This window comes from Coloeus monedula (genome assembly GCF_965178545.1).
Source record: "Coloeus monedula genome assembly, chromosome: 16".
Lineage (NCBI taxonomy): Eukaryota > Metazoa > Chordata > Aves > Passeriformes > Corvidae > Coloeus > Coloeus monedula.
Window position 1 is genome coordinate 7,447,730 of NC_138796.1, and position 13,060 is coordinate 7,460,789.

Consider the following 13,060-nt stretch of genomic DNA (forward strand, 5'->3'; position numbering starts at 1 on the left):
TGTAAGAATTTAATCATGTGTTAGAAACGGTTCCTTACTTTTATGCAGTCGGGGTATTTGGCTTTTTGATCTCTATAACGGTAAAAGAGGTTGTTGTGGTGCTTCAAGACTTGGAGCAATCCAGGAAAAGGCTTCCATTGTGTGGTGAGGGAGCAGAATGTGTAAAGCAGGTACCAAAGGCTTGCAGGGCTCTTGGTGAGGGCCCGTCCCAGTGCCAAGGCAGGACCTTGAATATTGGTACAGCTGTGTTGCTGAGGGGAGCAACAGCTCCAACAGCTTTGCTCTCCTGTCATCCTTAGTGCTTTTAATAGAGTAAAATGAAGTTTAGAGTAAGTTGTCCGTAATGAGTTTTGAGTAAAGATGAAAACATATCCATCAAGAAAAGGAAAAAACAGACATTAATGTTTCTCTCATTAAAGGCCTTGGTTTTCAGGACTTGAAGATATGAAAGTGAAGAATCACTCAGCGATGATAGATTGATGGGTTTTGAGTCTATTACAGAACAACAAGTGAAATATTTAATTTCCTGAAGGAGTGTAAATTGCTGGTTTCTCTTAATCCAGTGTGTTCTCTCCTGTGTTTGCTCCGTGGTTGTTTTTCTGAAGCTCTACTCCAGACTTAGAAAAGGGTCCAGTTTGGAGTTCTTCCTTTGTTTTCTTCAAACCCAGGTGCCTGCTCTCCTAGTGGATGTAATTGGGAGGGAATGAAGGCTCTTTGCTATCAGGTTTTTTGGGCCTTGACAGCTTTGTGTTGCATTTAATCAGCTCCAAAAGTGAGCCAGGGTTGGGTTGTTCTTACTTGTCTTGCAATCTGCTGTGCAGCAAAGCTTAGGAGACTTAAAAGTTGAGTATTTTTCCTGTGCTGTTGTGTAAAACTGGCTGGATTTAGTGCAAGAGAGAGTAAAGGGAAGCAGTCTCATGTCGTGAGGGTGGTTAATTCTTCAGGGATTTACGTGTGAGGTATTAAACCAATTTTTCTGAAAGTTTGTGAAGTTGTAAAGTAATAAAACTTGTCTTTGATTGGGGAGATAAACACAGGTGAAGGCACTTGCTCCTGTAGTGTACATGTAGAAATATTTTGGGAAGGCATCTCATCCCTGGCCTTGAAAGAAATAAAACTCTCATAAGGCAAGAATGTTTTTCATAGATTTGCAGTGGGTTAAAAGACAGGAAACGGGGTTAGGAGTAAATGTTGGTTCTCACAGGGAAGGGCTCTTCCCAGCCAAGATCTCCTGCCAGAGATCAGTGCTCTTGCAAATACTTCCTTTTGCACATTGTCTCTAAATAACAAGGCCAAATTGAAGCAAATTAGTCAAATTTGAAATTAATCTTGAATTGAAAGGAATGATGAAAAATTGAGACCTGCTGAGGGACAAAGTGCCAGGTGAAATGCACAGAGAAGAAATGCACAGTAGAAGTACAACTCCCAAGAGTCACATGGAATTTTAGGAAGTATTTGATAAATGGGGAGTGCTAAGCAGTGAATGACCATGTTGTGATACAAACTTTTGTTGCTGCCAAATCTGAAATGCAGAGTGCTGGGAACTGTGTGTATCTCAAGAAATGGGAGTGTAATCTGTGCATGGAAAGACCACAGGGATGATGGAGGTACAGAGAAGCTTCTAAGTAGCCTGCATTTCAGGAAGACCTCAGCTCAGAAGGAGTTGGCCAATTCCTGTAAAACCATGAGGGACATAAACAAGCTCAAGGTGATGTGTTCTTTCTTAGAAAACTGAAGGAGTTGTTAGTTCAGTGTGGTCACCGTGCCACTGGTTGTACCTGCTGAGGGTGACTCAGGTGGCTTTTGGAGGGGTTGGGAGAGGCCCAGTGTGCCCATTGCTGTCTCCAAGGTGTCCAATTTGCTGAGAACACAAGGCAAGGGAATATAAATGTTTCTTTCTCATGCTCTTTGCACAAGGATTTGTGTCTAAGGATGTCAGGCTTGGTGGACTTTTTATCCAGCTGGTGTAGAAGGTTTTGTCGTTCTCCTGGGTTTGGTTTTTTCATGTTATTCACTGTTTTTCTGGTTGAAAAAGCTCAGTTTTTATGGGGGGATAGGCTGCTTCTGCTCTGGGATCCATATAGTCATCAGGATTGTGTCCATGATTCCCCTGGCACTTGGATCCTCTGCTGCCTCCTGCTTTGCCAGCTGAAGGAGCTCCTGCCTGCAGCCTGCTCCCAGTTCAGTATGAACATCCAGATCCCCTGGATAAATGGTTTCAGCTTGGCTGGGAAACCTGCCTTAACCCCTTCTTGGCAAAAAGAAGTGGTTTAGGCTAAATAAGATGTACATTGTGCTTCTTCTATTTAATTTTTATCGTTGCCTCACCTTTTGCAAGTCACGCATTAGAGAGTGATCACAGGGGCAGGTGAGCCAACAGGTCTGGGCAATGTAAACTTCCAGAGGGAAGGAGCAGTCATGGAATGTTTATGTAGGATCAACATTTTCAACTTCTGGGTTTGTAACACCCAGAACTTAAATGTCCCAGGAGATGTCCCTTTTTATTCCTGTTGCTGTGAGCCATCTGCCACCAGATGGGCACTGTCCTACAGCTGGTTCTAAATATTGGGGAGAACACCAGGGGATGCAGTTTACCTGAAGTTTAGTGATGATTGCATTAAAAGTTAATCTTCCATCATGTCATAAGAGGTTTTTATTCTGCCAAAAATCAACTTTAGTGGAAGAAGAGAAAGTAAAACAACTCCTTAGGTGTGTTCTGTGGTAATTTAACCTGCCCAGAAAGGTTTCCAAGGAAGGGAGTATGTCTTTATGCTAAAAAAAGTCATTATAAACCTGCGTTGGCACTGAATTCCGCTTTCATTCCAAATGGCACTGTAGTAATTTGAAGAATGATAACAATGTCAGGCTTGAAATCTGTGCTTTCCTTGTCTCCAGTGTCTCTGTAAGGGATGGGGTTGGTTCTTGGGAGTGTTTGGAGGAACATTATTAAAAGACATCTGGAATGGGCATCCCTGTGAATGTGGCCAGTTCAGTTCCAGAGTCCCTGCTCAGTGTTTGTGCAACTGGTGACTCTCAGGGCTGTTCTGTGTTAATGTAATGGCAAATCTGCCAGTTTGCTCAAGTAATTTATTCCAAAGCTTAATAGGCCTCTGTTTACTTGAAACAGTGACCTTAACTAAAGAACTGACACAGCTTTCCAGCTCCACAGCTTGTCCTTGGCTTTTCTTGCCAATCATTTTGGCTTTACAATTCCGTTCTCATATAATTAAAAATTCTTCTGTGCTGTGTGAAAGACACACAGAGCAGAAACTGTGGATCTAATGAGTGTTGTCAAATGTACAAAGTAAATGCATTTGGGGGAAAAAAAAATTCCTTCTAATCTGCTTATCATGAAAGGTCACCTTGAGTTAGAGTGTGTAGGGCCACAGGATCTCTATCCTGAGACTGAGAGTGCTTTAAACTTACCCAGGGTTTCAGAAATTGCTTGGTTGGTTTTTAGGAAGTTTGCTTGTTCTCTCTGGATGCAGATTCCTAGTGTTAGAGGGATGCAAGTGGCTGCTGAACATGGAATTTCTCATGTGGTTTCATCTGAGCTCTGTAATTTCTGTAATTAAAAATTCTAGATAGGTTTTACTTTGGTCTCCAGATTGGACTTCATTTCTGGTTTGCTTTTAAAATTTTGCCTTTGTATCGGCGTGATTGTCGTCTTGCTTTTGTTTTGCTCAGCACTTCAGGTTTTTAATCTTAAATGTTTAATGTGACTCGTGAGAAGAACAAGTTGTTTTCAAAATCAGAAGAAATTCAAGGAGGAAAAAATTCATCTAGGAAAATTTCTCCCAAATGTGTGTGGCTTGCTGGCTGTGCAGGAACGATCAGACCCAACTAATCTGCTTTGTTTTCTTTCCTCACTCAGGTCATGATTTTCATTTTCTCGTGTGATCCTCTTGAGGAGAGGAAATGATTGTAGTGGAACGTGTTACAGATAAGCCACTGATACGGAGCCTTCGCAGTTCAGAAACGTTCCTAGAAGAGCAAATTTAGCCCTTTGCTGTTTGTGTTCTGGAATCTGTCTTGGTAAAAAGGGAAATAAAAATGACGACTTCGTCTATCAGACGGCAGATGAAGAACATTGTGAACAATTACTCAGAGGCCGAAATAAAAGTTCGGGAAGCGACCTCGAATGACCCCTGGGGTCCTTCCAGTTCGTTAATGACTGAAATAGCAGATCTGACCTACAATGTTGTGGCCTTTTCTGAAATTATGAGCATGATCTGGAAACGACTGAATGACCATGGCAAGAACTGGCGACACGTGTACAAGGCCCTCACTCTCTTAGATTACCTGATTAAAACTGGGTCCGAGAGGGTGGCCCAGCAGTGTAAAGAGAATATTTTTGCTATCCAGACATTGAAAGATTTTCAGTACATTGATCGAGATGGGAAAGACCAGGGCATCAACGTGAGGGAGAAATCCAAGCAGCTGGTGTCCCTTCTGAAGGATGACGAGCGCCTCAAGACAGAGAGGGCCCAAGCCCTGAAGACCAAAGAACGCATGGCTCAGGTGGCCACTGGGGTGGGCAGCAACCAGATCACCTTTGGCCGAGGCTCCAGTCAGCCCAACCTATCCACCAGCTACTCGGAGCAGGAGTATGGAAAGTCTGGAGGATCCCCGGCATCCTACCATGGCTGTAAGTACAGGCAAACACATCCCAAAGGCTTATTCCTTTTCTTTTGAGAGTTGCTGTTGGAGGTGGGAACGAATGGTGCCTTTGGGAGAGTGGAAATGCTGCCTGCGAGGGGCTGGGATTTGGCATCTCTGTGGATCTGCTCCATGGTATTGATGTCTCTTCAGATGCCTGGTTAAATATTTGCTTTGGAGAGGATGTGTGTGGTGACGGAAATCGATTTAAAAAGCCCTTGTTTACTGTCAGTTCCCAAAGGTAGCATTGCCAGGCTGCTCTTGTGAACGTGTTCCAGTGTTTGATGTGATGGGGAGGGTGTGAAGGGGTTTTTCTGTTTGTTTCTGGTTTTACAAGGAGTCCTTGAAAATGTGTTCTTTTTGTTCAGTATGGAATCATAGGATGATTTGGGTTGGGAGGGAATTTAAAGCTCATCTCATTCCACCCCCCTCCCATGGGCAGGGACACCTTCCACTATCCCAGGTTGCTCCAAGTCCCATCCAACCTGGCCTTGAATTAAGAATAAAGAAGAAATACAGAATATTTCCTGGATCATTTTGCTACTTTATGCTGCTCCTCTTGTACTTTGGCAACAATGCTGCTGTTTAATTTCCTTTATTGCTTACTCAGCAGTCCTTGGAGGAGGTATGCTTTGAATCTGTATTTAAATATTCTCAGTATTTGGTGTGTGAGTGTCTGTACTAAATACTGTACTTCATTCTTAAAAAATTAGTACAGTGATGTGGGAAGAACAAATTCTTTCCACCACTGCTTGGGGGGACTCCCTGTCATGTTAGGAAGAGGCCTGATTTGGCACTAAATCCTCCTTAATGTAAGTAATGATCAGATGAAAGCTGCTTTGGCTGGAATGTCAGTGGTTGTGGTCTAGTTCTGAAGGAAAATCATTTCTTTAAATGAATGTTTAGAGTGTGTGGAGGGCTGTAACTGAGCCAGGGTGGAGAAACCATTGAGCACCAGTTTTAGGAATCCGAAGTTTGTCATGTCCTGGGTCCCAAAGTGCTTCTGAAATCATAAATCTGTGAGTGGGGTCAGCCCTGGTGACATTTGCAGGAGGAGATAGCAAGAAAATCAAACCAGGATGGAGAACATCTCTCTCTGTTTAAAGCTATGGAGGAGCAGGAAAAAAATATTTGATTTCCAAAAGGAAATACTTTAGGATACAGAGTACAAAAAATGTGAGTGAAGGTTTCCAGGTATGAGAATTTTTGATCTTGTCTTTTAATTAGCAGTAGGATAAGAAACATCTTAATTTTTCTGTAATAATCATATTTCTATTTGTATTTTCTATATTTATGTAGTTTTTCTATAATAACCATGCATGAGCACTGTGAATTTTTAAAGAAAAGCTTGTATATCGTTACCTCAGTAATACCAACATTTTTTCTTTTCAAACCTGTAGATTGTTGTTGACTACAACAAAATTTCTTAATTTAGAGGTAGCTTGAAATATTGCTTTTAACTTGGGCTGATGGGCTGAAATAAGTGACTGAGGTATACTGAGCACACCTTGCGTTTCACAGGGCTATTGCTCCACCAGTCCCAGCTTTAATTAATGCCTGGAACTATTGTCTGGCATCTTAAATGCTACCAGAGGCTCCAAACCATTCCTCACAGCAGGACTGAGCAATGCAGGGCGTGTCCCCGAATTGTTCCTCAGACGCTTTAGGAATTTTGATGGGAGAAGCAGCAAGTTTGGCTGTGCTCTCAGTATTCCAAAGTGTGGATTTACTGGCTGCTCCCACTTCCCTGGGTGTCTCCTGTGGCAGGATTGCTTTGGAGATAATGATTCCTTAAGCTTTTTTTTTTCCTCCCCCTGTAAGAAGCTTTAGAAATCTCAGGGTTTTTTTCCCCCCTCTCAGTTCTTTCTCTGTTACAACTCTCCTGGACTTTTTTCACTGTGGATCAGCAAAAATCCAGGTGGCTGTCAGTTTATGTATTTTGAGGTTTTAATATGTTTCTTGTCTGTTTTAATTGAGTAGAGCACAGCAAACCAGCACCTTCCGACACAGCTGTGCTAAGTCCTTCTGATATTGGGAAACTGTGAAGAGCTTTATCCCAGGAAACGAGGAAGGAGTTTCATTAAAATCCAGACATTTAATCTGTTACATAAATGTAGGGTTATTCTTGTGCCTGCTAAATTTGATGGAAAAGATGCTTTTCGTTATTTAAAGTGGAAGAGATTGTATCCATTGTGTGTTTTTTTTTTTTTTTTAATTATACCCTTCTTTTGTGCTGAAAATATGGATTCAGAAAAAAAAAAAATCTGTAAAAGGAATGAAGTTCTGCTTCACTCCTGGGAAATACTCCCCTTAGAACATCCCTAAGATGCTGTTGCTGCTCTGTGTATTCTGGCAGAATTCTCTTTCATGCCTCTGAGCCTTTGAAGAAGAGATCAGAGACATTTAGATTTACCATCTACAGCATGAGATTTGCCTCTTCTAAGTGTCCATCCACCCTCTTTGCTAAATGTTTAGCACGCCTTCTTACCAGGCAAATAGAAATAAAGTTGGGGAGAGTGGGAGAACCTTTTTGCCAACACCACTACAGGAAATGTTTCATCCCTCAGTGGTTTGCTCTCAGCACGTTTTACTCCTGTTCCTTCGAGACACGATGGGTGGGGGTTGTGGAATTCATTCCCCTTGCTTGAAGAATTTATGTTGGGTTATAAAATCTCGGGTTTTACGCCTTCTTGCAGAAGAGAGAGCTGAAAGAGTTTGGTAGTTCCTCCAGGGAGCAGTAACTTCCAGTGGATGCTGGATTGGGCGTGAGGGATCTCTCCCCTCTCCTCTCAGGGACTAAAAGTGCAATTTGGGCTAAGTCAGTGAAGCCTTTTTGGGTCAGTTTGTTGAGAGTTGAATCAGCTGCACTGCACAGACAGCACTTGACTGAACCCTGCTCAAACTCCTGCTCCTCTCCAGCTTCCCAGCCTGTGTAGGTTTGGATGGGAACAATTGGATTTTTACTTGGTGTTGAGCCAGAAGGGGTTTTCTTAAAGAGTTGCTGGTTTTTGTGTTCCACATTTATCCTTTGTGACAAAATAAAAGCAATATTGATACCCTGTGTAGTGTGAGAGAATTCAGGGTGGAAAAGGATCTCTTGACTGATGTCCAATCATCCCTCACTGCTGCTGGCAAGGGACTGGCAAATAAGGATATTTTCCCCTGTTTCCTTGTGAATATTTTCATTTCATCTCTAAAAGTCCTAAAAACTGTGCAAAATGAAATGGTGCAACTTGATTGTTTTTAATAAAATCCTTTCCCCCAAAGCTTTGCCTTAATGACTTTGTTGGCCCTGAAGATCTCTGTGCTTGGGTAATTCCAGGGAGCACATTATGGCATATGAATTGTAAAAGTATTTGTATTTTTTTTTCTACCCAGTCTCATAACCTGTAAATGGAAGCCAAGAGAGATATTAAAAAGCAAAAATAAAGCTCCTCCCAACCTCTATCTTGTCAGCAATTTCTGACATACTGGGAAAAATTGGTTTTATCTTCCACCTTTAAACCAGGGACAGTTAATATTCAGATTAGGAACTGTTAAATATTCCATGACAAAATGCATAATTTTTATTTAGTTTGGAAAATGTGCAAATTCTGTGGAGTTGCATCAAATCTGATAGCAGGTTTTATTTCACCTTAAAGAAATGTTCTTGTGTGGTGTTGAAAATAAACTACTGGGGAGAGGAAGTGATACAAGATGGATATTTAAAATCTTTTGGAACAATAGTCCCTCACTCCTAATCTGCCTCTGGGTCTAAATAATTGGGGTTTTGCCTGACATTTGTCACCCAGTTTCAAAAACTTCAGCCTCTTGTTCCTGGCCTTGTTTCATCTCCAGCTGCCAGTGACCACTTAAATAGGATTCTGGATTTATGGCTGCACAGGGAAAAGTAGGATGTTCTTAATTTAGACCTCTTAAGCCTGAGCTGGGATGCTGCTTCCAGCCTGGAAACGCTGGTCGTGTTTTAAAACCAAGTTTACTGAGGCCATGCTTTTTAAGAGATCCAATCCTGTTATGCCCAGGCTGGGACATCCCAGTGTTATTTTGAGTTGTGCCCACATTCTTCCCTTTGTCCCTGTGCTCCGGGAGGGTTTGGGAAGCAGGGATGGGGTGGGATGGATGCCCTGATTTCAGTGACACAAGCACAGCTCGTTGTGACCTGATTTCAGCAGCACTGCCTGAGGTGGGCTCGGCTCGGGTTCATTGTACTCAGAGCCTGCTGGAGAGGAGATGAAGAAAGATGCACTGGAAAAGGCTTTTATGGATCTTGGGAAATGCCAAGTCTTTAACCTGAACCTGTAAAAATTCTGGGAGCAATTTGCTGTAGCTGAATTAATGAGTTTTAATATTTCAGTGATTATTCATGTTAAATTGACTCGTTATTTAAAACCAGTTATGTGAAGCCTCAGCAAATCTGTGTTCACTCATCTGTCTGTGTTCACTCATCTACTCCCATTTTGCTTGGAGTAGAAAATAATTCAGAGGAATTGCTATTTTGAGTTTGGCACAACAGAAAATTTATAAAATCCAGAATGGTTTGGGTTGGAAGGGACCTTAAAGCTCATCTTGTCCTGACCCCCTGCCATGGGCAAGCACACCTTCCACTGTCCCAGGTTGCTCCAGCTTCGAACATTCCAGGGATGGGGCAGCCACAGCTTCTCTGGGCACTCTGGTCCATTCAGAATGCTCCTGTTTTTAGAAGGTTTGGTTTTTATTTAATAATGATTTCTTTATCTTCCATCTTAGGGAATATAGGGAATATCATCTGGCAATGACTCTGGCTGAACAGTGTGGAGAATTCCCACAGTTTGAGGTGTTGAAGGAATGTGGCAGACTCCTGTCAGATGTCATTTGACAGCTTGATTAAATCCTCTCATCGTACATTTATTTTTCTGGTGCTGAGAGTGAAGGTGGGAGGTGCCACTGGTGTATCCAGACTCCTGTAGTGACACTGAATTATCCAACTGTGTCCATTCCCATGGGTGTAGGGATCACCTGAGAGGAAAATGCTCCCAACAAAACAAACCTGAAGGATTTGTTGAGTGTTAAATGAATTTCAGAAGTTCTCAGTCTCCTCAGTGCAATCAGAATCTGCAGGAAGGCTGAGCAGCTCCACCTCGTCACACTCGTCAGTATTATCAATTCTCTTCTTGTACCTGAAAGTTTCCTTATTTCCCAAGGGAAAGGTGGATTACACAATTCCTTCTAGATTAAGCGGTTTGCACTTGCCTTGCCATCATTTGAGAGGCTGGATTGGCTTTTTAAAATTATCCAATCTTTATGTGAGTGGTCTTTCACTGGAAGACTGACAGATAGGATCTCCCAAGGGAATTGCTGTTGGTTTCTGAATCCTTACCTTGATATTATTTTAATTTTTCAAGTCACTTTTGGTTTTGTCCACCTTTGTAGGTTCACTGATTAAGCGAGGAGGCAGCTTTTCTTTCTGAACAGATGTGACTGAGCAATGAATTCTGTTCTGTTCTTCCACCTGCAAATTAGAAAGCCTGACACTAAAGAAAAAAATCACAAATAACGAAACCAGCCCCAAAACCCAAGCACAGGCTTCAGAACGAAAATGCAGAGTCTGATTTTTATTATTAATGCAGGCTCTGCTCTCTGTGTCCTGTATTTCACTTTAACTCAGCCAGATCTATAGCCGGCTACAGAAGCCTTTTAATAGAGGCAAAATATAGGAAATTATCAATAGATGTGTCTGAGAGATGTCAGAGCCTGGCCCGGGCACAGATGGTGGAGCAGAATCCTGTTTTAGTGATTAATTGAGGCTGGAGATGATTTCCTTGCCGAGCAGCCGGGCCCGGTGCTCCCTGCAGGAGAAGATGGCCACAGATTTGCTCCTGGGCAGTCTGGAGGGACTGGGATCTCCAAATTCCCAACAAAACAGGGCTTAGCAGGTCAGAATTGATCTATTGAATCCCATCTTACATAAACATCTGAGTTAACTGTCATGTGCTGGGGGATAAGGGATGCTTTGTGTGGCACCATCCTCTTACTAAGGCAATAACCTTTCTGCTGGATCCTGGGAATTCTAACCTTAGAGCAGGATGAGGCCTGTATGGAAGGGTGGTTGTAGGACTGTGGGAATTTCAGATAAAACTTGTCAGGTTACTCCCAAGAACCGTGTTTTGAATTACCCTTAATCCTTTAAAAAAAAAAAAAAAAAGTGCTAGCAGCTCTTTAATGTAGATGGTTGTGTAACACTGCAGAGGCTTACATGGAAAACAGCAACATTCCTATGGTTTGTTTTTTCACTGAGGCCCAAGGAAGAACTTCAAATGGACATTTCCCCCTTTTTTTTAAAGGAAAAAGGAGCTGGAAATACCTTTTAGAGTTAACAAAAGCAAGTAGAATGAATTGCTGGAAAGCCTAGGAGTGAAAAGAAGTAATCTGCATGTGTGTGACCCTGTATTATCCATGTGGGGATCCCAGAGCCGCTGGCTGTTGGGATCTGCTGGGAGCTGTGAGCTCATGGAGCTCCCTGCCAAAGCAAAGGCAGCCCTTCCCATGCACAGCTGGGAGTGGAGAGCCAGGGAAAGGCTCAGAGTGGGGTGCAGTCCCTGCTTCTTCCAGCTTTTCTGGGCAGGAATGCAACTGGACAGTGTGTTCAGCAAGTCCTTTGTGTGGAAATGGGAGGAAGAGCAATGGAATTTAACCCATTTTGCATCATTTTAACGTCATTCTGCCGTCAGGTTCTTAGTTGTTGTGGGATGCAGTTATGTGAGCGGAGATGGAAAAGCTGGGATGCAGGAAATGCAGGAAATCCCATTTCCCCCCACAGTTAAAAGCCCAGCAGACCAGAAGGTTCCTCCCTGCTCCTAGTCCAGGTTGCCATCTGTTCTCAGGTGACTCTGCTGGTGTCCCATTTGTCCCAGGCTCTGTTTTTAAACCAGTTAGGACTCTTTCCTTCTCTAATCCCTGCTGGAAAACTGCTCTTCTCCATCTGTATCTCAAATCTATTTATGGCCCATTTATACCATTAATTCTTGCCCCTTTATCTGAAATAGTTTTTCTCTCTCTTGTATTTGCGAGCCTGAGGTATTTAACAACCATAAACTGCTCAATCTTCTTTTGGCAAGGATAAACATAAAACATTCTCTGAGCTCCAAAGGGAAATGTTTCCACCTCCATTCTGGTTTAAAACCATCCATTTTGGATTGGAATGATTACAATTACTGCTAATTTATTACCTGGATTAGGTGAGTGGCTGGGAATTATCACATGCTTTAATCATCACATTTTTCATATGCTTTATTGGAGAGCCTGGCAGTGACTGTTGGAGCAGAGAGGACTCATCAACCAGGCTAATTTAATTACTTTATATGAGAAAGTTTGAAAAAGTAATAGAATTGAGGTATGAGTAGCATCTTTGTTGAAGTAAGGTTGGCTTGAGAGCTTCAGGATCAGCACAATGTGGAAGAATCGTTGTGGGTGGTAAATTAATTTGTGCCTTTAGAAGCACAGTGGGGTGGGATGGCACCTTGGGATGGGGCGGGAAGGAGGAAAGGTCATTCCTTTTTTATGGAGAATCACCTTCCTTCTGGCCTGTAGGATGAGAAAGTTCCACTTGTTGTTTTGTGATGTCATTTTGGCCTGAACCTTAAGGAGAGAAAGACAAGACTGGGAAATGTTTGGAGGATTAAAGCAGTGATGAAAAAGTGGTTTTCAAACTGAGTTTGGCAATCTCATTTTCACATGCCCAGCTGACCCGGTAGGAGGAAACTTGATTTCTTGGAGCTTGACATGCTAGTTTGAAACATTCAGTTAAATGTATTAAATGTCAATATATATTTTGGCAAGCTAATCATCATTCCAGCCACTAAATACAAACTTCCTTGCCAAAGTGAGATAAAATTTCTGTGTGAATGATTTGGATGCTGAAGAATTGTCTGAGAGAGAGTGAGCACAAAATTGTTTAATTACTGTACAGTGCTAAACCTGCTAGTGGTGTAGGATGGGAATTTCACATGCTCCTGGAGTGAAAACATCACTAAAAGATGGTTTGTGTATTGAGAAATTGCATATTTTAGCTGTCAAGCTTGACTGTTCCTCGAGGATGAGTGGGGGAGATACCAGCTAATAGAAATCTTCCCCCAAAAAAACCCCAGCCAACCCCAGAAACCAAACAATACCCCCAACCCATTTACCAAACTCTTTTTTTAACAGAGAATGATCCTGTATTTGTGTAAATTTGGGGTCTGAATAGCTGGCTTGTTTGTCCCCGAGCCTGCTCAGCAGTTAAGAATAGTTCTTTATCTTCCTGTTAAGACTGTATTATTTTACAGAAAAGTGGGTGGTATCCAATTTTACCCTGATACTGGCCCACTCCCAGCAGATCCTTACTGATACTGGAAGATGTAAGAAATACCCACAAATGTTTTCTTTA

General features: G+C 42.3%; 1 protein-coding gene across 2 annotated transcripts in view; it reads left to right on the forward strand.

Annotated features, from left to right (window-relative positions):
- EPN2 (epsin 2) overlaps positions 1-13,060 on the forward strand; it is a 42,125-nt gene that overhangs the window by 15,628 nt on the left and 13,437 nt on the right. For both annotated transcript variants that reach the window (XM_082291840.1, XM_082291841.1), the window contains exon 2: positions 3,875-4,648. In XM_082291840.1, the coding sequence (XP_082147966.1) occupies positions 4,054-4,648 (595 nt within the window). In that variant the 5' untranslated portion in view covers positions 3,875-4,053. The remainder of the gene's footprint in view (positions 1-3,874; positions 4,649-13,060) is intronic.